Raw genomic sequence first — 24,755 nt, forward strand, 5'->3', positions numbered from 1 at the left:
ATGAAGAGCCTGCTTGTGTTAATCAATCCATAATTAAGTAATTACCATTTATGACTCTCTAATAGAACAATTTCAACCTTAAAATATATGATCTGTATTTTAGGGAAAAAAAATACTGCATAATAAATTAGTCAAATAACCTTAAAAATTAAAAAAAACGATTAACATTTCTTCTTGAGCTTTTTTTTCTTGGAAGCCTTTCAAAGGAAAAGTTTTATTTTCTTTAGATATATTTCATAAAGTTTCTGGCACATCGAACTTGAAAAGTTGCTTTGGCAAATCATATCATGTTTATAAGACAGCCATAGAGTACGCAGAATGAAAAATAGGTAGAAGAAGAAACAAAGACAGTTCATTTTAATATAAAAATCAATTTCTCAAATTTTGTATTTATATATAAATTGTGTTATTTACATATTTTTTACATTACATAATTTGAAATTCTTATTTATATGATATGTATTATCGTATTTCCAATTTTGAAACCCTAAGAGGGTTAGCACAATGAAAGCGTTATTCCCATTTTCGGTTTGCTGACTTGTTACAAAAATTTATGGTAATTGACAAATCATATGGTTTTACTTTTGTATGCATACAAACAAGACAAAACGAAAACGACGCACAAGACAAAATAAAAGCAATTTACTTTAAATTTAGAAATTAATGTTCTCATTTTTGTTTATTTTACATTTACGTATTTTTTTTTTAACATCATTGGGAATTTTGGTTTAAACGACGTATTAATCTGTAAGAAATGAAAAACAAGCAATAGAAGTAATTTATTTTAAAGTTGATGTATATTCATCAAATTGTTTTATTAGAGAATGTTAAGTAGTTTTCAAATTATGGATTAATTAATGCACAAAAATATATCTAACATATATATTTACATATATCTAATCAATTTTCTTTATCACTAATCAACAAACAAACTTGTTTACTTTTAGATCAACTTTCCTATTCTTATTTATTATCAATCTGTTGTCGGTTATATTGATTTCTTTAGTTTTGTTTATAAAACCATATGTTTTTGTCTACACATTCCTGCGAAACAATATGGTAGCACATCTGATCTTTGCGTTTATCACTTGGGATTTTTTAATCTAAAAACGAAAATGACGAATTGTTGTGGCAAGTCCTTTATGTCGGAAAAATAATAAAATTTTGCACACTTCTCAATCTTTCCAGACGGCAAGAATTTTGTTAGACTTCCTCATTATAATAAATAAACAAGCTAATAAAACCACATAAGCCATATGTTCAAATCTTGAAATAGTTAAGAGTATTTTGAAATTTCAAATATTGTTTTGCTAATTTTCATGATGATATCGAAAACTACCATTTGTTTTTATTAATTACTTAAAAAGTTAAGCCTGGCTAAAACTTTGCGGCCTGTTAAACGCGTAAAATTATATTGTGTAGTGAGCCTTACGGTTCTAATATTAACATCCCTGCATTAAAAACATAATTTAGATTATGTGGTTATAATGGTCATCGTAATATCGTAAAAAAATTGCAATTTTCATGCCTTTTCTTAATGCAATCTTTATTGTCCAATACTTGAGATTTTTATTTAAGGAAAGAAGCGAAGAAATGAATTTACAGATACTGGAATTATTTAGTGGTATTGGTGGAATGAATTATGCTTTTAAAGGTACGTAATAGAAAGAAAATTTTCGGAAAGACATTATTTTAAAGGTTTTTTTTAAAGAATCGGGGATCCCTGGACAGATTGTCGCGGCAGTGGATATAAATACAAACGCAAACGCCGTCTACACCTACAACAATCGGCAAACAACAGTGTTGAATAATAATGTCCAAAAATTAAATTTGAAGACATTGGAAAAATTACAAATCAATTGCATACTAATGTCGCCCCCATGTCAACCTCATACACGCGTAGGTCATAAAAAAGATATTGAAGACAATCGTTCGCATGGTTTAATGCATATTTGTTCATTATTACCGGAATGTACATTTGTACGCTATATATTGATGGAAAATGTTAAAGGTTTTGAAGGATCTTTAGCTCATTCACAGTATATAAAAGCGTTAAGAAAAGCAGGATTTTATTATCGCGAATTTATATTAAGTCCAACACAATTAAATATACCTAATACTAGATATCGCTATTACTGCTTAGCAAGAAGGGATAAAAATTTTCCCTTTGAAGGTGAACACATCTGGACCGAAATTCCCACAATTAAGCAACACCAAAAATGTATAAACACAATAAAGAACATACTCGAATCTGATAATCTACTTTCTGCAGATTTTCTTGTTGATCAAAGGACTCTTGACCGTCGTGTACTGCTAATGGATATTGTTACGTCCAACTCTACCAACACTATGTGCTTTACGAAAGCGTATGCTTATTACATCGAAGGTACAGGATCTATTTTTTGTCCCTTAAAACCAGAACAAATGCATCAAATATTTGAAAAACTTAAACATTTAGATAATGGCAATAGCTCGAAAGAAAATCAAGCTTTAGAACGACGAGAGTTGTTGCAATCATTACATTTGCGTTATTTTACACCAAGAGAAGTGGCACGTTTAATGGGCTTCCCGGAAACCTTTAATTTTCCATTAGAAATTACAAACCGTCAAAAGTACAAACTATTAGGAAATAGCATAAATGTCCAATTAGTTAGCGAATTAATAAAAGTGCTTTGCCTCCAAGAATAGCTCTATTAGCTTTATATGATAATGGAGCAAATAAGCTGAGGAAACATTTAAGCTTACGAGCCGTCTTATAAGATTAGATTTTTTAAACTTAACAGGTAGTCTATAAAAAAACAAATATAAATTATATTTTTTATAAGAAAATCCACATCTCAGCTCAGTCGTATTAGCTCCAATGTTTCTTTCTAATTGCCATTTTTAGTTCAATCATGTTAGAAATCATCAAAACTTTTATACATGGAAGGTAATACATAATAAAATATAAATAATATAAATATATAATAAAAAACTAAAATAGAAATATAGAGTGGATAAAAAGAAAAAAAGATATCAATGCAAATACGGAACCCGTTTTCCGTGAAGGAAGTAACTATAATACAATTGTGAAGGCAGGTTGCCTTTGCACATGGAATCGGTTACGCTGGATACGTATCATTTCTTAATTTAATTTGAGATCCAAGTCGTTGCGATTTCACCACCTATCACTACCTAAAATGGATTTTTTTTTTTTTTAAGTGAAGGAGGGAAAGTCATCAGTAAGTTAGAGAGTTATATTTATGTTAGAGCGAATCTTCAAGACCTGCCCATCTCACACTAATATATAAAAATTGTAAAGTAGTGCTGAGCATGGGTTCGCTGATTTATAGGAAGTTTTTCCATACTGACTTTAAATGGATATATCTTCCGCGGATAAAGTATAAAAACTTTTCAAGATTTCAAGAAGGGCGTGCGAGGTCACTCCTTTCCTAATGTGAGCACACTATGCGCCGTTTTAAGCTTTCATTTTACTGTTTACTTCTATGAATAACAACGACAACTTTCAATAGAAGCGGGACGGAGGACTAAGGCGTAGTGCGAATATATCGCTTCAAAATGTTATGCAGATGAAAAACATATACAGGCATCCCCGACTTAACATGGCTATTTTTTACCGCGTTGTACCAAAACCTTGTTATAATATTTGGAAATTTTTTACCGTGTTGCATCGAGACCACGCCAAGCAGGAGGGGCCTGTATACACTTAACAAGGTCTGTGATCCGTATTTTATGCTTTATATTACAAATGGAAGAACATTTTTAGTATATTCTATCCGCTCAAAATCATTCTGCAAATCATCAAATCTTTGAGTCGAACATTCAAATGTCTTTGGTATCGGAATGCTCCACCTTGTTCATATATAATTTTATTACAACGCAATGTATTTGTTGTGAATTTAACCAGGGTTGGTTGGAACAAATGTTGAGAAAACCGTTGTTATCGTCCAGCAGATGGTAATGGATTAGCAGTGATGGTAAAAAGTCGCCTAAGATTGGCTCGAGGTATCAAGTCAACCATTTATGGCGCTATGTTTGCATTTTTACTCTTTATTAAGGAGTTTTGTAATATTGTCTCGACAAAAACTCGTCTTTTTGTGTACTCATGTGCCTATAAAAAAAATTTGGTCTCTGAACGCATGTCGAAAGCGATAACGAAAATCGAGTGACCGTTTCGAACGTGTATGTAACGTGTGCGTGTGAGGTTATTAACAAATACATATAGAAAAATATCGATGTTGCATTAATTTCAATAAAAGATATTCGCAGCAATAGCAAGCTAATAACGATTAGGGCGGTGCAAATTTCTACGCTATAGAATAAGATATTCATATATCATTGTCTTTTTTTTACTAATTAAAGATGCTCACCTAAACAAAATTTTGTTAATCCACCGTGAATATAAAAGCCTACGCATGTTGCGTTATTAGTCCAATTGGATTGAAGACGCAACGAAAAAGAACTTGATAATAGCAGAGTCAACGATATATAAAGATATTCCAGCATTTTGTTCAAAATTGAGGTTAGGAGATTCTTGGGTACTTTATCTGCACAAGTTACCGATAGCGGTAGTAACGCTGTTAATTGGTAGCCGGTTATTTGTTTTGGCAAAGATTCAATTAATAGTTTCTTGATATGATATCGCATTCTTTCAAACGTTTGCAAAGCAGAAACATATGCGATTATACGTTTTTAAGTGAATATGAGCTATGGTATGCATATAAGTGTGTGTGGAGCAAAAAAAGAAAATTTTTTCAGAAAATTTATTGAAACGATGAATAACCTTTTTGACAAATTATATGCCATAAAATTAAAAGAATGCTCGGGAATTTTCTTATTCGGAGCGCATGAATATTTGAAAGTTCTCATTGTTAAAAGTAAACGCGGATTGAAAACACGCTGAACGTTTTGTAATATTGTCTCGACAAAAACTCAAAAAAGACGTGTATCGTATGATTGATAAACGCCATACGCTGAATCGTACGCGGATCACGTACATTTATGTGGATCTCGGCGTGGTCGGTTTACAAGCTGGCCTGCAGGTTCGTCTTTTTGTGTACCCCTTTTCCCCAAAAAAAAAAAGTTGGTCTCTGAACGCATGTCGAAAGCGATAACGAAAATCGAGTGACCGTTTTGTGATGACGATAAGAGGCACGATATATCTTGTAGAGGGCATTTTTAGTGCATATGGTGAGGTAATTTTTATTTTTTTCCTAGAAACTAAGCCAGGACAGGACAATCTTGTAAAGAGGACGATGAGATGTTGCTTCCTTAAATTGTACAGAGGACGATGAGATGTTTTTAAAATGGGCTACGGATTGGCGAGAACAAATAACAGGGGATCTACAAATGACGAGTAAAGAAGGACTTGTGGACGTATACCCATTAAAAGCATATTATCAATTAAGTAATCAGAACGCCGATGACGATGGTTATATAAGAAGAAAACGACTTTAATATTGATAGTGATGATGAAGCAGCTACACCGGCAATGTCTATAATGAAGGATGCGGAAGAGGAGAGACAGATGTGCTTTCCAGAATATACCATACACTTAGATATTTTAGAAAATGTACGCTGTGACAAAATCTTCAAGATGAAATTTTTGAATTACCCTGGTACTAATTTGAAATATATACTGCAGAATGTTATGAAGAAAACGACGAGCAATGCAACTAGCATTGAGGCTATTTAATGGACTTTATGTTAATAGCTTTATTGTAGAAAAATAAAAGGACAGTTCAATTTGAATAAGTACTAGTTTATAATATTTTATTCATTTATTTAATTGTGGAGTATAAATAATATAATAATAATGTAATACCGCTAAACGCCGCGCAGAATATTTCAGGTATGATATGGGAAATAGGATAAAATGTATCAAAGACATATGTGTAAACAAGTAAAATTAATCAATATATAAATAAAATAAGTTAATTAGATAAAGATAAATGTATAATTACAACACAAATTCTTTTATTAATAAAACATTTCTTCATATATCTTGAAATTCGTTAAAGCATTTGGCGGACATGAAAAGTTAGAATATAGCACTTCTTCAAAATAAATGATGAAAAGAGAACAAATAATGTTTGCTATATAAATACCTGATGTTTGATGGTATGCATATCATAGCCCATATTCACAGTTTTATGTGTGTTTCTGCTTTGCAAACGTTCGAAAGAATGCGACTTCATATCAAGAAATCATTAACAAAATCTTTGCCCTTGCAAGCGTACAAATGGCTGTAAGTTATCGATGACAGATACACAAAAGGTCCTCAACACTCTTCTAATCACAATTTTGAGGAAACATCTTTGGAACATCTACGTATTACGTTGTATTTGATAACAACATTTTTGTTTACAACGAAAACATATGTTTTTTATTATTTGTTGTGCTCTATTCAGTCGTAAACAGAGCAAATTGCTCCATACACATTTTGACAATTTTTTTTTTTTTTTGTTACTCTCGCCACTTATTAGTTGTCAATTTGACAATAAGAATTTTCTTCTATATATTCATTTTCGATATCATTTTTCCATTGTTCTAGAAAAAAAAGCTATTGTCGCTCGAAAACTTTAAATAATTTAAAAATTAAAATTTCTTTAAATTGACGAAGGAAAATTAATAATATTCATTTAACTACAAATATTGTAAAAAAAGATTGTTTGCGATCCGCATAAAATTAGAAAGAAAAATTACAAATGAAAATTTCATTTCGTATAGGGAAAGAAAACACAAAGTGAAAAAATTTGAGGTGGAGTGAACAATTCATGAAAGACAAGCTTATAAAGTTTAAATTTTTTTATTATACGATATTGATATCATAAATAATGACTTTAATATGTTTGAATTTAACGAAGACCAGTTGTTTTTATTTTAACATATCTTCTTAAACAGTTTTACAATTTTTTGCAGCAAAAAAATTATATCAGACAAAAGATCCACATACAGAAGTAATATAAAGTCAGACGCACGCAAGACATATTACTACATTATAGCGACAATGGAAATCAAACTATTATTCAATGCAATCGCTAGTTTTTTAGATGGTTTTGAGGACAAAAAATACGCATTGCTTATAATATAATCATTATATATGTATATAAACAAGTCTCTATATCCTTAAAACAAAACAAACGAAAAGCAAACACAACGACGCTATCAAGGACAACGATATAACATTTTATTCTTCAAGTGTTTTAAAGCTACGAGGACGTTTCTTACCGTAAATCACCGTCATTAACTAAGTGAATCGTCCGTTTTCCATTACATACGTTTAAGGTATTCCACGCATCCGTGATTGAGTTGGGTGGTCATTTTCATTATCATTTGTTGTTATTATTCCATTAATCATTATACATAGATCAAGTAAGAAGATGAATACAAATTTTAAGAATTGAGAAAGTTACATAAGCCTTTGAGAGGATCTGCACTACTCGCGAACCAAATCTTTCGTATCGAAATCTTACATGTCTTTCGAAACTATTTGTATAAGTTATAAGATCGACAATTGCTTTAGACTATGAGCAGCAGTTTTTTTCGCAATTCCTTGGGCATTTTGCATATGCTTACATTCGGCATCCAGCCGAACACACGTTGATCTTTTAGATTAAGAAATCCAATATCTCTTGATGGATGCATCGACAGATAAAAACGTTAAGTTGGCTCATTATTTAATTAGGAATACATATACATTATAAAATATTTAATGGATATTTTCGCATGTTAGAAACGGGGCAATGAATGTAACCTGAATTCCTCGGTAGGCTTGTGGGTGGAAATATTTAGTTTTATGTATTTTGAGTACTAAAGTGTTAGTTTTGAATGAAAATTTGTGTGTCAGAATTTGTTTGCAGAAACAAAGAAAGCCATGGAAAAATTATAAAGGAGTAATATTTGATTTTTCTGTCAACATTCATTACGAGCAAATATATTGTTAGTTCAACGAGTGGAAAAATCACCGTAACGACGCCTATAATATGACCACAAATTCAGCTAATACTGATCTCTACTTGCGCCCTCTGCCTTTCCTTGATGCCAAATGGGTGCGTGCCGATCTCATAGCGTGTCTGCGGAATCCCGAAGATGCTGCTGTTTTATGGAATAATCTTATTCAAGATTGTGAACTAGTTTCCTCCGCGGCTGCTCCAGTTTTAAATGCTGCCGGCAACCTGTCTTATTTAGGTGACGATGGCAAACACTATTGTGGTGTTCAGAAATTGCAATGCTCCTGCTGCCCACCCAGCGATTATTGTGGCCCTCTGTCAGCTTGTAATTGTACTGCTTGCCACACACTTGATTCAGATGCGGCCATTAAAAAGATGACTACTGCTGCTCAGGTGGCTGCTATATATGCTCAACGTGTTGATAGTAACGAAATCTTTCTGTCTTGGTTGTGGGGATACACGCCAAATGCAGCAGCCAAATTAGATTGCCAACGTACCTTGCTAAATGAGATGCATGACACTGCTCTTCAGGCGGCCGGCAATTGCCTTTCCGCTCTACACCTACGACAACAGCTCTTTATCTATGAGCGATATTTTGTAGCCTTGACTAGATGTAAACAACTTCATATGGTTCAGCAACAACAACAACCGCAGCAAAAACCACAGCAGCAGCAGCAGCAGCAGCAGCAACAACAACAACAGCAACAGCAACAAATCTTTAATCAGCAACAAATTCAAACTAATGATAGTAATTTCACTCAAAATAATAATCCGACTATACCGTTTAATTCGTCACTGGGAGGACAAATGAATAAATTTGTTGCCAGTAGAGAGCGGTTTGGTAAAATTCGCCACGCTCCTTCACAAGAACTACGATCTCCCCGAAAAGATGGAGAACGAGCTACACTTGGCTTGGCTCGTGTGTGTACAAGGGCCGCTTTGAATTTTTCTTTTTTTTTTCTAAGGCGAGCTTGGCGTTCAGGTGAAGATACCGAGATGTGCAGTGAACTGTTGTGTGAAGCATTGGAATCTTTGCAAGATTTACCCGAAGCTCTTTTATTTGACACTTCACAGGTAACGTATACAACGCATGTTAGCATTGGGATAAACCCGTGATATAAACAGACGTTTAATTGTAGGTATCACCTCTGTGGATAGAAGTTTTGGAGCGCTCCATTAAATTTCTTCGCCAAGTAGCTTTGGGTGACTCTTTAGGAGGACGATGCACTGCCCCAAAAGAAGATAGGCATACTGCGCTGTGTTTGCTTTTAGAATTAGGCGTTCAAAAAGGTACATTAGCGGCTAGTCTTGAGGCGGTAGTGCTTTTGCTTACACTGTGGGAAAAAGAAAAGACTACCGACGACAACCGCGATGTCCCTCAAAATTCTGGAGCTCCCCTGATTCCCATCCTAAAACGTTACGAATCTGTCGGGAATTATGGTTTAACAACAACTAATTCCTCTGAAGCGTTGCCATCAAGTGCAACTGAATGCTTTTTACGTTTCCTCACCTTACCGGAACTTGAAGCTGCTAACGTAGATTTGAAACAAGCAGCAGTGGTAATTATTTCTCATTTAGATAGAATGGCTCAACCCCATATGTTATCAGGTCATTCAGTGCATGTTGCAAACCAGACAATAAAATTAACCATGACATCTAAGGGATCTTTGGAACCTCAGAACTCCGAAGAAAATGCTCATTGCGGTATGAACACAACTGATGGCAACAATAGTAATGGCGTGGATAGCTCGCCCATGTCACCACAATTACACGAACAACGTATATATGCATTGGGTTGGATTTCGCTGTGTCCAAATCAGTATGGTTTTACAGCCGAACCTGCTGTGAGCATTCCTTTGGCTGGCGTCAATAACACTTGTGCTCAGTATACAGCTCCAGTATTAAATTTTTATTTTCAAGTACAACAGGTTGTTATATCGGAAGAATATGTATTATTTTTAACCCAAGACGGCAAAATGTACACTTGGCGCATATCGAAGCCGGAAACAGAACCCATGTTAATTGAAGAGCTATCAGATGTTCATATAATTTTGGTAGCAGCTCATTGCGAAGGTCGTCACTATTTGGCGGTAGATAGCACAGGTGATTGAAGACAACGAGAGAAAAGATGTTTTAATGTCTATTATATTTATACCGCAGGTAATGCCTATTCTTGGGGAAATGGGGAAGGCGGACGTTTGGGCCATGCAGACACCTTGCCACGAGAGCAACCAACCAAAATTAAAACGCTGGAGCGTTGTGTTAAATCAGTTCATGCTGGCTGCACTTACAGTGCTGCTATCACACTCCATGGCAGCCTTTATACTTGGGGTCGCGGTACATATGGTCGCCTCGGTCATGGCAATTCAGATGATAAACTGTTGCCCACTCGAGTAATTGCTTTAGAAGAACACAATATTGTTGATGTAGCTTTGGGCAGCGGCGATTCTCATACCTTGGCTGTAACAACTACGGGATTGGTATTCTCTTGGGGTGATGGCGATTTCGGTAAACTCGGAAATGGCTCCTGCAATGGTTCGCAACCACCGCAATTGATTGAAGCATTACCCAGAGCGCAGAGAGTCTTTGCTGGTGCTCAGTTTTCGGTGGCCTTAACGTGTGATGGTAAACTCTATTCATGGGGTAAAGCAAATGGGGGCCGTTTGGGCCACGGACAGCTAGATAAACAAGTGCAATGTTTGAGCACACCAAAAATCATTAGCACTCTTCAATCCAAAGTTATTGTAGACGTTGCCATTGGGGTTTCCCATTGTTTGGCTTTAAGTTCAAACGGTGAAGTTTTCGGCTGGGGCCGTAATGATTATCAGCAAATATGTCCGGCATCCGTTAGCAAGGAGCCTTTGCTAAAGTATCCAATATTAGCTACTCACCCATCGGTATACGCATATGGCATTGCTTGCGGTGCAGCTCAAAGCATTATCTGGAGTCAGACATCTGTACAAGGCATACCAGTCCGTGTGCCTTTCGTTATAGATTTAAGTGAACATACGTTTCGATTGTTGGATCAGTTGCTAAATATGGTTTGCGGACAAGATTCGAATAATCGACAGACACCTAACCAGGAATCGGAATGTGTTGCTGTGGCATGTTTAAATTTGCTGCGATTGCAATTGCATGCCTTAATCGCAAACGGTGTACGGCCAATATCAGTAGGATTATCGGAAGGTTCTCGATTGTTAGTCAGTCTAAAAACTCGCATACTCTCATTGGCAGGCGGAGCGAATGTTTTACGCACGATGCAAGAAGCTGCACAATGGGCTCTTCAAGTGGGTTGGAGCGTTCTTTTACCAACCGCTTCAGAACGAGCTCAAACTTTAACTTCTCTTTTGCCGTCCGAGCCTGGTGTTTCAACGGCTGGACATCGATTTATGACTGACTTGCTAGTTGGATCGTTAATGGCAGAAGGAGGCTTAGAGACTGCCTTAAATCAGGCTATACGCTTGGAGTCTAACGACTGTGCCGACAACGGGCATAATCTGCCCTTATTGCATTTAATCAAACAATTATTGCGAAACAATTCAGCCCTTACTCAAGCCAAGCTTACACAACTCCTGTTACAAAATAGCAACGGCATTGTTAAGGTGGAGGAGGAGTCACCATCATTGTGTTCACTGAACGCGCAGGAGTGTTCAAGTCCCAGCTTAGATTTATTGCACAGATTTCAACGTTTATTATTTTCTTATATACATCAAAGCCAAAAAAGTGAAGATCTTAGTGGAGCAGAAATGTTACTCACTAAATATTTGCAAAGTGCGGTCAATTTATGCATACATTCACTGCAAAAGGCGCATGAAATTGCACTTCAGGGCAAAGAGGGTGTAGCCGATATTCTTATGGCTGACATATCAGACACTCTATTGTACGAATTACTTATAGGTTTAATTTTATTGAAACGGGATAAACCTTCGATTATGCCTGCTTTTGACTGGTGTAATCAATTTATCCCACTTTTACATGCTTTGGACAATTTGAATCGTCTAATTTGCGATAGCGATGTGCAAGATTCGGATGATTTGGGATGGCCGGGTATAATATGTCGTGGCAACCCGAGCAAAACTAGTATCCATTCTACGCAACCAGAAGAATGGATTTTGATACGTAAGCATGACCTAGAGAATCATATATTGGATGGAGGAAAATGGATCGTTCTCAACAATTTCGTTTGCGATATTAGTGAATATAAGTGAGTAACTTACTTTATCATTCCTGGATTAATTACACTTTTAAGTTAATTTAAATTTTGTTTATATTTTTTAGAGTTGATATTCCAGGGATCAAGGATTACCTTCGAGAAGGTATTGGTAAAGACCTGACTACAGACATAAGCAATAGTAGTTATTGTGCTCATTTGGAATACATTTTGAATAACTACAAAGTCGGCCGGTATGCTTCTAGCGTCAACGATGAGAAGGTAAATTTGCGGACGTTAAGTAAATATGACAACAAAGAATTTTCTCTCTTTGCAGCCCCACTTACAGCAAAGTAAAGTTCTTGCACATTTCACATCAGAACGGGCTCTGGCCTATTTGTTGGGCTTAATTGCAAACACTTTACAAATGGGTACACCGTTGCAGCCCGCAGAGTTGCAGGGCAGAACCATTTTAAAGTCTAGAATTTTTAGTGGCGGCCTACAAGTACTACAACCTAGCAACCCTTTTGATGAAGAGAAGGGTGAAGCACGCAGTAGTGCAAGTACCGCTGGAAGTACTCCAACGGAGCCCCCACCTCATAACCTACCATCGGTTGGAGCTTCGGCAGTTACTACAAACAATGTACAGCATCGTATTGAGACTTTAGTTTGTGGTTTGGCAGATGGTCGATTAACAGACCCATTGGTAGTGACATGGATGACAATATCGGAGCGCTTTTGTAAAGATAACAACCTTATTTGGCATCAAGAGTTCCCCCCTGAACATCCAGTCCAAGAATTAGAACGTTTGCTGACTGGTGTTCTAATACGCCATCAAAGCCTGGGAGGAATGATTTTGAATACTATTGAGCGGGAACTAACAGGCGTGGCAAACTCGGCAACCAAATTACCAAAGCAAATAGCGGAAATTATAAAACTGATTTATCAAACAAAGTGGTCGGTGGTGCGCATAAGACAGCAATTGAATCGCAGCTATAAAGAAGTTTGCGCACCCATGTTAGAACGTTTACGTTTTCTGCTTTATGAGGTTAGACCGGCAATTAGTCTAGAGCAGGAGGGCTTGAGAAGCCTCTCCATTTTGCACACTCTGCCACGCTTTAAACGTATCGCTCGTAAAATACTTTCAGATATGAGAGTTGCAAAAAAACAATTAGCATGTGCTAAGCCCGAAGACATTTTAAATGTGACAATCCAGAGCCAACATGTGGCACAAAGGCTGAATCAATCCCAGGTAAATATAGTTTAAGTATATTAGTAACAGACTAAGACTACATTTTTGATTAACTACATTCTCGTAGGAATGTCTCCTTGATGCAAGTCATGTACAAAATATAAGCGATGAAAACAATTCTATATCAGCCGCAGAGCCAGTGACAACAATATCCAATTCCGCAACGATATGTTCGCATTTAGCTCGTAATACATCGCACGAAAATCTACTGGATGGAGGAGATAATAATCTTATGTCAACTGAACGCAAAACCGTTAATGAAGAAGTCAAATTACAAGCTCCTGAAATTGACTTTGAGGATAAAAAACCAGACGCTGAACCTCGCCTGAATAACGACTTTATTCGTAAGCTTTGTGAAAAGTGGTATTTTTCTGGCGAGTTGAATGTAACACTTATGAATGAGATAGTAGGGTTTGTTATGCAAGAGGTTTGTGATGTGGAAACTGTGCGACGCGCCATGTATTGTCAAGTGCAGCGCTATCAGATCCGACGTCAGGGCTTAGAAATGTTTCATACTATTTTGCAAGTTAATGGTTTATTAGATGCGGTCAAGTATAATATATTGAGTGGTTACTTAGGTCTGCATCTGAAAAATAGTAAAAACACCACTTTGAACGTCTTAGATGATCTTAACTCTATAACAGCATTTCAGAAGGCAAATCTGATGTTAGCTCAAGCTCGAATTTTGGAATGGGCTATAGAAGAGTTGAAACGTTTAGTCAATCAAGAACAGATCCAATTAAAATCCAAATGTAATGTAACCGGCAAGGACAACTCAAATTTAGGCACTTATGTATTTTTAAAGAAATTGCCTAGAGCACGTTTTCTTCTGAGTATATTTGGAATTTTGGCCAAAGACATGGGTCCAAATGAGTTAAGTCTATTAATCAATTCTGGAACGCTGGGAACTGTTTTGGGTCTACTCAGCCAAACAGGTGGAGATATACCGGCAGTCAAGAAAAGATATGAATTGTCTGTTGTGTATGAAGATACTATATTGAAACAAAGATCTAATAAGGCCAATCTATCTGGTCCGGAATTGGCAAAATTAATGAAAATTGGCACACGTATTGTCAGAGGAGCTAATTGGAAATGGGGTGATCAAGACGGCAATCCACCTGGAGAGGGACGCATTATCAGTGAAGTTGGTGAAGATGGGTACGCATATCAAATATTTGTGACTTCTTTCGTAATTTATAAAAAATCTGTTTACAGGTGGGTTCGTGTAGAATGGTACACTGGCGCCACCAATTCCTATCGCATGGGTAAAGAAGGTCAATACGATTTACGTTTGGCTGATAGTGCCTTAAATATTGCTTCGCCGGATACAGAAACTGAAAAAATTGAATATTTTTCTGATGCTCAGTTAAATGGAGAATCTCATCCAAACCCCTCTAAATTATTACGCTTTGCTTGTATTCAAATGCTGCAAATTTTATCTGTAGGCATTGGATTGCATTCTGAGAAGATGAATAAACATGCAATTTATGGTATATGTTCCATGTTTCGTTCTATACTAAATCCTGATTCAACGTTAGCGAACATTTGTGGTCTTGATAATTGGAGAACATTAGGATTTTTAAAATCCATTGCTGGTAAGCTTGATAATGTTCAGAAGCTATGTCAGTGAATTATTGTTAAACATAAGTGCTTTTTCTGTTAGAAATTCTGTACGCATTTATTTTATCACTTTCGCAATAGGTGAGTCTCCAGCATTATCCAAACATTTAACTTCTTCAATATGGATTAACTTCTACATAAATCTGCTTGAGCAACCCACCCTAAGAGAGCAGGATGTGTTTCGTAAGATTCACTGCCTTCGTTTATTGCAGATTGTTCTTGTGTATTGGACGAGTGAAAGCGATTTACCACGCATGTGTGCGCTCGTCCGACAAATATTTTCCACCCTGGGTAAATTAACACTCTACTGTCCAAACGATTCTTCTTTGCTGCAGACAACAAACGAAAATAAACCTAGAGTACTGTTGACAGCTTCACACTCTGGCACTGTAGCTGAGGAAATTGTCGCCTTGCTAAGACGTTTACATACACTGCCTGTTTGGAATACATCCATAAACTCATTTTTATCGCAAAAGTTGTGCGTAGCTGCTGAATTATTTGGCGAAGACGGTTTAGACTTACAGCATCTAGAAAATGAGTATATATTTGTGATGGGCGTATTGAGTACTATTGGAGGTTGCGATATACGACCGCGAGTTGGTCTTCAAGTACATTTTGAAGGCGATTTATGCACTATTTGCCGGTTTACCACTAAAGGAAAATGTTTGCTTAGTATGGCTTGTCAGTCGTTGAGCGGTGAATTTCGCCTCCTTTCATTGAATACTGCTCTAGAAGGCGCCGACTATAGTGTGTTCAGTTTATCTCGACTGCCTATGAACGAGATGCTCTTAAATTCATGGTCTGTTCTTCTCTATGGTCCTGGAGAAAGAAAAGAGTCTGTTCCCAATGTCATAGATATAAGTCTTTTGCGTTCTCAACAAATACAGTTAGCTGTTCTTAATGCAAACTGCGTTTTATATCGTCATCAAATAGCACTTAGAAAAATTTTGAAGCAACGTTCCCCTGGAATGTGTTCATACTCATCAGAAGAAAGTGTATCTGAGGAGGAGCAGATACAAAAACCAGTTGGAGATGCAGATACCCCGCGGACACTGGATTCAAATAATGAGGAATTTTCCAATGCTTCTTTTTCAGGTGCAAATGAGAATGAACTTTTAATACAGAGTATATTGATTAGAGCAACACAACCATCCCCTGTTAAAGCGTGCTATAATTACAACGAGTTAGCCACAGCTGCTTTAAATTGTGCACAGGTGCTGGCTTCTCAAGTTCATTCGGAGATAAATGATTCAGGACCGTTAAGCGGACGTAGCGGTAATGTAATGCCTTCTATTCAACCTACTATGATTCATGGCACACCAATTTACAACATGAGTGTATTCGACGAAGCTACAGGGACTAGCAATCCTGTGGCACTTGAAACGAAATCGTCTGATCAATCAATAGCCTTTACTACACTCCTTATTTCACAAATAACTGAAATGGGTTTCAGTAAAAAATCTGTAGAACTGGGTGTTAAGCAACTTACCATACATCCAGATATAATACCGACCCCGGAGCAAATAGTACAGTGGATTTTAGAACATCCGGATATTTGTAACAATACTATAGATCCTATTGACTATAACGATCCATCAGAGTTGGAGACTAACACCAACGCTATGATGGCCAATAAAGTAGCTTTATTGCAGGATCGTGAAACGGACTCTGATAATGAGAGTTTAGATAGCAGCTCGGATACAGTTGAAGGTTCATCAATGCAGGATCAATCTGTAAAATTCGAGAGCCGAAAAGATTTTCAATCAGCAGATCAATATGCTATGTATGTCCGAGGTTTGGTTACCCCCGGAATGATAGTGCGCTGTTGTTTAGATTTCGAGGAAATCAAGAAGGGGGATATTGGCACTGTTCTTAAAGTAGATACGGAAGGCTTGCACGATCTTAATGTTCAAGTGGATTGGCAATTACATGGTAACACATATTGGATGTGTTTTGCTCACATTGAATTGCTTGAAATGTCTCGTGAAAAGTTAGTTTTTAATATGAATACAGGCCGTTTATCTCAAATACAAACGGGTTCTCAGGTACGAATGCGTGCTGCTCCTCGTTATAAATGGGGCAATATTTTACGAGGCAGTGTGGGAACGGTAACCGCAGTTTGTGGTAAACATGTTAGCGTGGACTTTCCACAGCATCCAGGTTGGAAAGGTTCTATTAACGATATAGAGGCGGTGGGAACCTCGGTACAGGGCAGTACCTTATTGGGCCTTAATAGTTTATCAACTCCTGCGTCTACAGATCTCATAGAAGACTGGTCTAGATGTATACGCTCTCTAACTGTATCCTCCAATGAAAGCACTGCCAAACACTTGCTTGATCGTAGTCCTAATTGTTGGCAAAGTTCTTCTAGCACACAAGGAAAACATTGGATTCGCTTAGAAATGCATGAAAATGTTTTAGTACATAATCTTTCTATACTTGTGAGCCCAAGTGACCACTCCCATATGCCTTCGTTAGTAGTTACAAGAGTTGGCGATAGTATTGGTAACTTAAAGGAATATTCGTGGATCTCAATCAAAAATACGGACACAACTGTGGTGCTAATGACAGATGTTCGCCAATATTACCCTTGGATTGAAGTAGTCATTAAGCAGTGCCGTAACAACGGAATACAATGTAAAGTTCACGCACTCAACATACTAGGAAGACGAAAACAAACTGATTTGGACTTAATGCTTATGAATGCTTCTTTCTTGGCCTGTGAATATGATAATCTTTCTGATTCTAATCAAAATCTAACGGCAATGTACATCGACCCAAAATATTCCGCCCTTAGTGATCCTCCTTGTACAGTAATGGTGTGGGGCTTAAATGATAAAGAACAATTAGGCGGACTAAAAGGCTCGAAAGTTAAAGTGCCCACATTCTCGCAAACTATTAGTCGTTTGCGCCCGATCCATATTGCTGGTGGCTCGAAATCTCTCTTCATAGTATCTCAAGATGGTAAGGTGTATTCGTGCGGAGAAGGAACAAATGGTCGTTTGGGCTTAGGGACCAGTGTTAATGTTTCAGTACCACGCCAAATACCAGTTCTACACCAGTATGTGGTTAAGAAAGTAGCAGTACATTCGGGAGGAAAGCATGCTCTCGCGTTAACACTAGATGGTAAAATCTTTTCTTGGGGTGAAGGCGAAGATGGAAAATTAGGCCATGGGAATCGCTTAACAATGGATAAACCTAAAATGATAGAAGCATTGCGTTCAAAAAAAATTCGGGATATAGCTTGTGGATCTTCCCACAGCGCAGCTATTACTTCCGCCGGTGAGCTTTATACATGGGGGTTAGGAGAATATGGTCGCTTAGGTCATGGAGATAATGCTACTCAATTAAAACCTAAATTAGTAGCCGCTCTAAGTGGAAAAAGAGTTATACAAGTTGCATGTGGCAGCCGTGATGCTCAAACATTAGCATTAACCGAAGAAGGAGCGGTTTATTCTTGGGGCGATGGAGATTTTGGTAAACTAGGACGTGGTGGGTCGGAAGGATCCTCGGTCCCCCATGAGATAGAACGTTTGACTGGGATCGGTGTAATACAAATTGAATGTGGAGCTCAATTTAGTTTAGCTTTAACACGCACTGGAGAGGTTTGGACATGGGGTAAAGGTGATTACTATCGCTTGGGTCATGGCAGTGATCAACATGTACGTAAGCCACAACCAATTCAAGGATTACGAGGACGTAAGGTTATTCATGTAGCAGTGGGTGCTTTGCATTGTCTTGCAGTAACTGATATTGGTCAAGTTTATGCGTGGGGTGACAACGATCATGGGCAACAAGGTTCTGGCAACACCGTCGTAAATAAGAAGCCAGCGTTAGTAATTGGTTTAGACTCAGTTTTTGTAAATCGGGTTGCTTGTGGTAGTTCCCACTCCATTGCATGGGGTTTACCACAGTCACCAGCAGAAGACGAAAAGAAAGGCCCAGTGCCATTTGCCACTATTAAAGATCCTTTAGGAGGAACTAGCCTTGGTATATATGATTCAGAAACTGCGAATACTACAGCGAATTCCAATGGTACAACCAAGCAATCAATGAAAACCAATTTGAGTGAAACACTTTTAACGCTTGAAACGAATGGGGCTCGTCAAACTGCTCTAAACTATGTGCTGAATGCAATGAGTATTCTACAAGCTAGACAACTCATAATAGCTGCTTTAACAAGTCACAGTAAAGTTAATTTACATGATAAGCTCACCAATGAAATAGAATCGGATTATGGTAGCTTGAAAGACACAGCCTTAGGAGTTAATCTTAACCATTCCATAGCAAACAATGCCAATGATATTATAGCTCAAGGTGGTGGAGAAGCTCCTGCAGATGCCACCGATCCAGCTGTTCATGAACCATCGCCCGAATTAGACGCCCCAGCTCCGGCTGGGCCACTGAGTGCTTTCCAAAGCTTAACAGGTTCATTATCACTGTCGGCATCGCTCTCTAGTGCAGCTCCACATAAGCATTCAAAAATGTCAGCCAGCGCTATGTCTGTAATGGCCGCTACCATGACACATCAAGAAGAAATGATCGCTGAAACATCGCTGACAGGACTCGATGATTTCACTTCACTATTAGGAGAATCAGAAGCTAAAAGTTTAGTCGAACTACTAAAATTAAGTGTAGCCGGCCGTACGGGTCCTTCGAGTACGTCGCAGACGATTGCGGATACTTTAATTGCGTTAGGCTCGAATAGCACTTCCATTGGCGCCATGCTTTTAGAGACATGTGTTACGGAGTTGGAAGATTTATGTACCTCGCGTCATAGTTTAGAGAAAATTCCGAAGCCCGTAATGCAAGAGAGTAGTCATCCTTATGTGGACAATGTTACGACGACTGGTCATGTGAAAATACTAGGTGCAGAAGCATTGCGCTTGGAATTCGACTCAAATTGTTCTACTGAGAAGAGGAATGATCCCTTGGTGATCATGGATGGGGCCGGGCGAGTTATCGCTATGCGTTCTGGTCGAGAAATTTCTCAGTGGGCTTCTGAAATCCGCATTCCTGGCGATGAAATGCGTTGGAAGTTTACCTCCGATAGTACGGTAAATGGATGGGGTTGGAGATTTTGGGTGCATGCCATAATGCCAACTTCATCAATGAATGAACGAGGTTCTGATCGTGCAGTGCTTTCCCAACCATCAATGGCTTTAGTAATGGCTTTGTTAGATGAGCGATTAGGACCCAATAATAATAGAGTATTGTTGCGCTTAGCGGCAGCATTGGCCGCTTGCGCTCAATTAAATTCTTTGACAACTGCTCAGCGCATATGGTCTTTAAAGCGATTACATGCTGTCTTATTATCCAAATATGCACCGAAACCTCTCGATCCTTCTTTGAATTCGATTTTAATGCCTTTGATTCCCGAATTATTGCGGCAGTATGAATATGAAGAACCGCAAGTACGCGGTGGAATTCATCTCATGCATTCAGACTATTTTAAGACATTGGCGGCTCTAGCTTGTGACATGCAATTGGATGCGGTATTGCCACCAACTGATGTTCATAAATGGGCTTGGTTCAAACGCTATTGTATTGCCGTTCGAGTGGCTCAATCCTTAATTAAGAGAACTGAATTACCCAAAGCATTTTGTTTAGAAGTTCGAAAAAAATTCACTGAAATGATACCACAACCTCAGAGTACCTGCCAACAATCAGGTCCGACTATGATTAATTCCACAACTTCGATAGCTTCATCTACGAGCACCACAAGTAATCCTACTCCTCCTCCTTCACAAATACAAGACGCCGCACCTTCTATAGTTAACATTTTAACCCCAAGTTCTTGCAATTTAATACAGTACATTGATTCGGTGATGTCGTTATCTCTACATGACAATTTAGGTGCTTGTGGTGGATCATCAGGAACTTTGCCGGGAGAAAATGCTGTACGATTGTTGCATGAAGATCAAAATGTTTTTAAAGCTGAACACGACAGTCAGCTTCTCCAGTGGTTGAACCGAAGGCCAGATGATTGGGCATTATCATGGAGTGGAGCCAGTACAATTTATGGGTGGGGTCATAATCATAGGGGTCAACTTGGCGGTTTGGAAGGAAGTCGTATAAAAACTCCTACGCCTTGTGAAGCTCTAAGTTTATTGCGACCCGTACAACTGGCAGGAGGTGAGCAGACGTTGTTTGCTGTTACTCCTGATGGCAAACTTTTTGCTACTGGTTATGGGTGCGGAGGTCGTTTGGGAGTGGGGGGAACTGATTCCTGGGCTGTTCCCACTTTAGTCGCTTCCTTGCAGCACGTTTTTATTAAAAGAGTAGCTGTGAACTCTGGCGGGAAACATTGCTTAGCTTTAACAACTGACGGTGAAGTGTATTCTTGGGGTGAAGGCGAAGATGGCAAATTGGGTCATGGAAACCGAATGAGTTATGATCGTCCAAAATTGATAGAAGAACCTACTGGCGTTGGGATTGTGGATATAGCATGTGGCAGCGCACATTCGGCGGCAATTACTGCAACAGGGCATGTATTAACTTGGGGCAAAGGGCGTTATGGCCGCTTGGGTCATGGGGATTCTGAGGATCAGTTGCGTCCAAAATTGGTGGAAGCGTTGCTAGGCTATCGAGCAATTGATATTGCTTGTGGCTCCGGTGATGCTCAGACTTTATGTATAACCGATGATGACAACGTATGGAGTTGGGGCGATGGAGATTATGGCAAACTGGGGAGAGGTGGTTCTGATGGTTGCAAAGTACCTGTTAAAATCGAAAGTTTATCAGGTTTAGGGGTGGTAAAAGTAGAATGTGGCTCGCAATTTTCGGTGGCTCTTACAAAGTCTGGAGCAGTATATACCTGGGGTAAGGGAGATTTTCATCGGTTGGGTCATGGAACCGTAGATCATGTAAGGCGTCCTAAGAAAGTGACAGCTCTGCAAGGTAAAAAAGTGGTTTCTATTGCAACGGGTTCTTTGCACTGTGTTGCGTGTACCGACACGGGCGAAGTTTACACTTGGGGCGACAATGATGAAGGTCAATTAGGCGATGGAACAGTTAGCGCTATTGCTCGACCTAGACTTGTACAAGCTTTGGTAGGGAAGCACATTGTTAAAGTGACATGTGGCTCGGCCCATACACTGGCTTTGTCTACGTTACAGTTATCAGAGAGAGTCAGACCGCCTCTTAATCCACCGCTAGAATATGATTTAGTTCGAGACTTGCCACCGGAAGCTCTACACGCCCGCTTAGTACTGTTGCATCACTTTTCAGAATTATTGTGTCCCTGTTTGGCCATGCTACCTATCACAGGTATGTTGAGGCTGAATAGAGAAATATATTTAAATGTGGCGTTATTATAAGTTTTCGGTTGTTCTTTTTTTGCCGCGTGTAGGAGACTTAAGTTTGGGCGCTTTAAAAGATGTTTTAGTATATACTATTAAAGAGGCAGCCTTTCGTAAAGTAATACAAACGACGATGGTGCGTGATAGACAGCACGGCCCAGTTATCGAACTGAATCGCATCCAGGTAAAGCGTTCACGAAACAAATCTGGTAATGGTCTAGCGGGTGTTGATGGCATGAAGAGTGTGTTTGGGCAAATGGTTCAGAAGTTGCCCTTACTTACTCAAGAAGCGCTGTCTTTACCGCATAGAGTGTGGAAAGTAAAATTCGTAGGTGAATCAGTAGATGATTGCGGTGGAGGCTACAGTGAGTCAATAGCTGAAATGTGTGACGAATTGCAAAACGGAAGTGTGCCCTTGCTTATAACTACACCTAATGGTCGTGGTGAAGCTGGTGCCAATCGCGATTGTTTCCTTTTAGATCCCACGCTAACATCAGTACTACAAATGAATATGTTTCGTTTTCTGGGCGTATTGATGGGTATTGCTGTTCGTACAGGATCACCTCTAAGTTTAAAGTACGTATTAATGAATCATTATCTATAAGGCGGAGATTAGAGCTTCTATGTATTATATAGTTTGGCTGAACCGGTTTGGCGTCAATTAGCCGGTGAGCAATTAAGGCCATCTGACCTTACCGAAGTCGATCGGGATTATGTAGCCGGTTTGTTGTGCATTCGCAATATGGATGACGATCCTAAGGTTTTTAGTACTCTGGAATTGCCTTTTTCTACTTCATCCGCTAAGGGACATGAAGTGCCGCTTTCCACACGTTATACTCGAATAACCCCTCAAAATCGTCACGAATATGTGCGTCTGGCTTTAAATTTCCGGTTGCATGAATTTGATGAACAAGTGAAAGCCGTGCGGGATGGTATGTCGAAGGTAATACCAGTGCCGCTGTTATCGCTCTTTTCGGCTGCCGAACTTCAAGCAATGGTTTGTGGATCTCCAGATATTCCCTTAGGTTTACTGAAATCTGTAGCTACATATAAAGGATTTGACCCCAATTCTCCAATTGTTCAATGGTTTTGGGAGGTTATGGAAGAATTTACTAATCAGGTGACACGAATCATATTTGAACCAACCTTTCAAGTTTATTCCAACTGTTTTATTGTTATGGGTTTTCAGGAGCGTTCATTGTTCTTGCGTTTTGTTTGGGGCCGCACACGTCTGCCACGTACTATTGCTGATTTCCGTGGACGCGATTTCGTTTTACAAGTTTTAGAGAAAAATCCGCCGGATCACTTTTTGCCTGAAAGTTATACTTGCTTCTTTTTGTTGAAAATGCCACGATACTCCTGCAAGGTACATTGAGCGCATGTTTCATATCAAGTCAACGAATTATTTTTTTTTTTCTTCATTTTAGCCCGTGTTAATGGAGAAATTGAAATACGCCATACACTTTTGCAAGAGCATTGACACGGACGAATATGCCCGAGTTGCCATGGGCGATCCCACCGAAGCAACCGGCAGTGAGGACAACAGCGACTTAGAATCTGTAGCAAGTAATGAAGCGTAAATATCGCAATACATCAAAAAAAGAAAAAAAAAAAAAAGAGAAGAGGACATAGCAAAAAACACAACATATTAGACTTAAAAAAATCTTATTTAAATTTGAAAATACGATGTAGTTTTTATTAGTGTGTGTAGTAGTAAATTTATGGAACAAATTGTTTTAAAATAACGGAAACATAACCGAAACAACCAATGCATACAATTGGTAAGTTTTCCGATTTCTCTCTCTCTCTCTCTCTCTCTCTATATATATATATATATATATATATATATATGTTCTTTATGAGTTTACAATTTCTCTTTATTTGCAGAACACTATGGCCAACTATGAAATCAGCATTTGCTAGAATTTGAAACGGCTTAGTTTTATCCTTTTAAAATTCTAAAGTTTGCATTATATTAAAGGTTTGCTTTGTTTAGTTTAGACGCAATATGCGGTAATGCGATAATAGTAACTGTAAAAAATTAGTTTCATTCTAACTTGCAACTCACGCAATATTCTCCTAATGAGAATTCCTAGAAAAAAAATGCGAACTCATCATATAGAGATAATTAGCTTAGTAACTCACTCTCATTCATTTAACTACATTTTAAATTTTAATTTCTTTCGGAAATTATATTGTATTTAGCTCACCATTCTCTTATATTTAGTGTACTTCTATTCAAATTGATTAAATTAATTTAATTCTTGTGCAATTAAAAAAGCAAATATTCTCCCATATTTTATAATGGTTATTGTAAATTTTTACGTGAAATATATTTGAACCAATTTTGCTTCAGAAAAAAAACAAAAAAAATGTCCGAAAACTTTTAATATATATCCTCTTTATATTACCGTTATTAGTATACTATGTGGCAAGTCCATTCCTGCATCTACTTTGTATTAGAAGTTGTCACTTTCGCT

The 24,755-nt window shown here is 38.0% G+C and overlaps 2 protein-coding genes across 3 annotated transcripts; both read left to right on the forward strand.

Moving 5' to 3' along the window:
* Positions 1-1,582: 1,582 nt before the first annotated feature.
* Positions 1,583-2,826, forward strand: LOC119631575 (tRNA (cytosine(38)-C(5))-methyltransferase). Of its 2 annotated transcripts, XM_038024036.1 has the most exons (3): positions 1,583-1,654; positions 1,712-2,221; positions 2,273-2,826. In XM_038024036.1, exons 1-3 carry the CDS (start codon positions 1,594-1,596, stop codon positions 2,686-2,688), a joined length of 987 nt encoding a protein of 328 aa, XP_037879964.1. In that variant the 5' UTR covers positions 1,583-1,593; the 3' UTR covers positions 2,689-2,826. The 2 variants fall into 2 exon arrangements, with proteins under 2 accessions (XP_037879964.1, XP_037879882.1); XM_038023954.1 differs by having other exon boundaries at positions 1,712-2,826.
* A 3,897-nt stretch (positions 2,827-6,723) lies between these two features.
* Positions 6,724-24,590, forward strand: LOC119631689 (probable E3 ubiquitin-protein ligase HERC2). Its single transcript, XM_038024163.1, has 15 exons — positions 6,724-6,760; positions 7,850-8,566; positions 8,633-9,026; positions 9,092-10,055; positions 10,113-12,156; positions 12,231-12,384; positions 12,440-13,354; positions 13,422-14,512; positions 14,570-14,949; positions 15,056-22,243; positions 22,326-22,851; positions 22,912-23,395; positions 23,465-23,641; positions 23,703-24,056; positions 24,163-24,590. The coding sequence occupies exons 2-14, from the start codon at positions 7,986-7,988 to the stop codon at positions 23,853-23,855; spliced, it is 15,051 nt and encodes a 5,016-aa protein (XP_037880091.1). The 5' UTR covers positions 6,724-6,760; positions 7,850-7,985; the 3' UTR covers positions 23,856-24,056; positions 24,163-24,590.
* The last annotated feature ends 165 nt before the right edge of the window (positions 24,591-24,755 follow it).

This window comes from Glossina fuscipes, unplaced genomic scaffold (genome assembly GCF_014805625.2).
Source record: "Glossina fuscipes isolate IAEA_lab_2018 unplaced genomic scaffold, Yale_Gfus_2 0, whole genome shotgun sequence".
In the NCBI taxonomy this organism is placed as follows: Eukaryota; Metazoa; Arthropoda; class Insecta; order Diptera; family Glossinidae; genus Glossina; species Glossina fuscipes.

Bases quoted from the DNA above. Each gene is read 5' to 3' on its own strand.
- LOC119631575 (XM_038023954.1), top strand. From the start codon at position 1,594: ATGAATTTACAGATACTGGAATTATTTAGTGGTATTGGTGGAATGAAT. The intron at 1,655-1,711 runs GTACGTAATAGA...TTTTTTTTAAAG, and splicing joins AATGAATTATGCTTTTAAAG to AATCGGGGATCCCTGGACAG.
- LOC119631689 (XM_038024163.1), top strand. From the start codon at position 7,986: ATGACCACAAATTCAGCTAATACTGATCTCTACTTGCGCCCTCTGCCT. The intron at 10,056-10,112 runs GTGATTGAAGAC...TTTATACCGCAG, and splicing joins TTTGGCGGTAGATAGCACAG to GTAATGCCTATTCTTGGGGA. The intron at 22,852-22,911 runs GTACGTATTAAT...TGTATTATATAG, and splicing joins GGATCACCTCTAAGTTTAAA to TTTGGCTGAACCGGTTTGGC.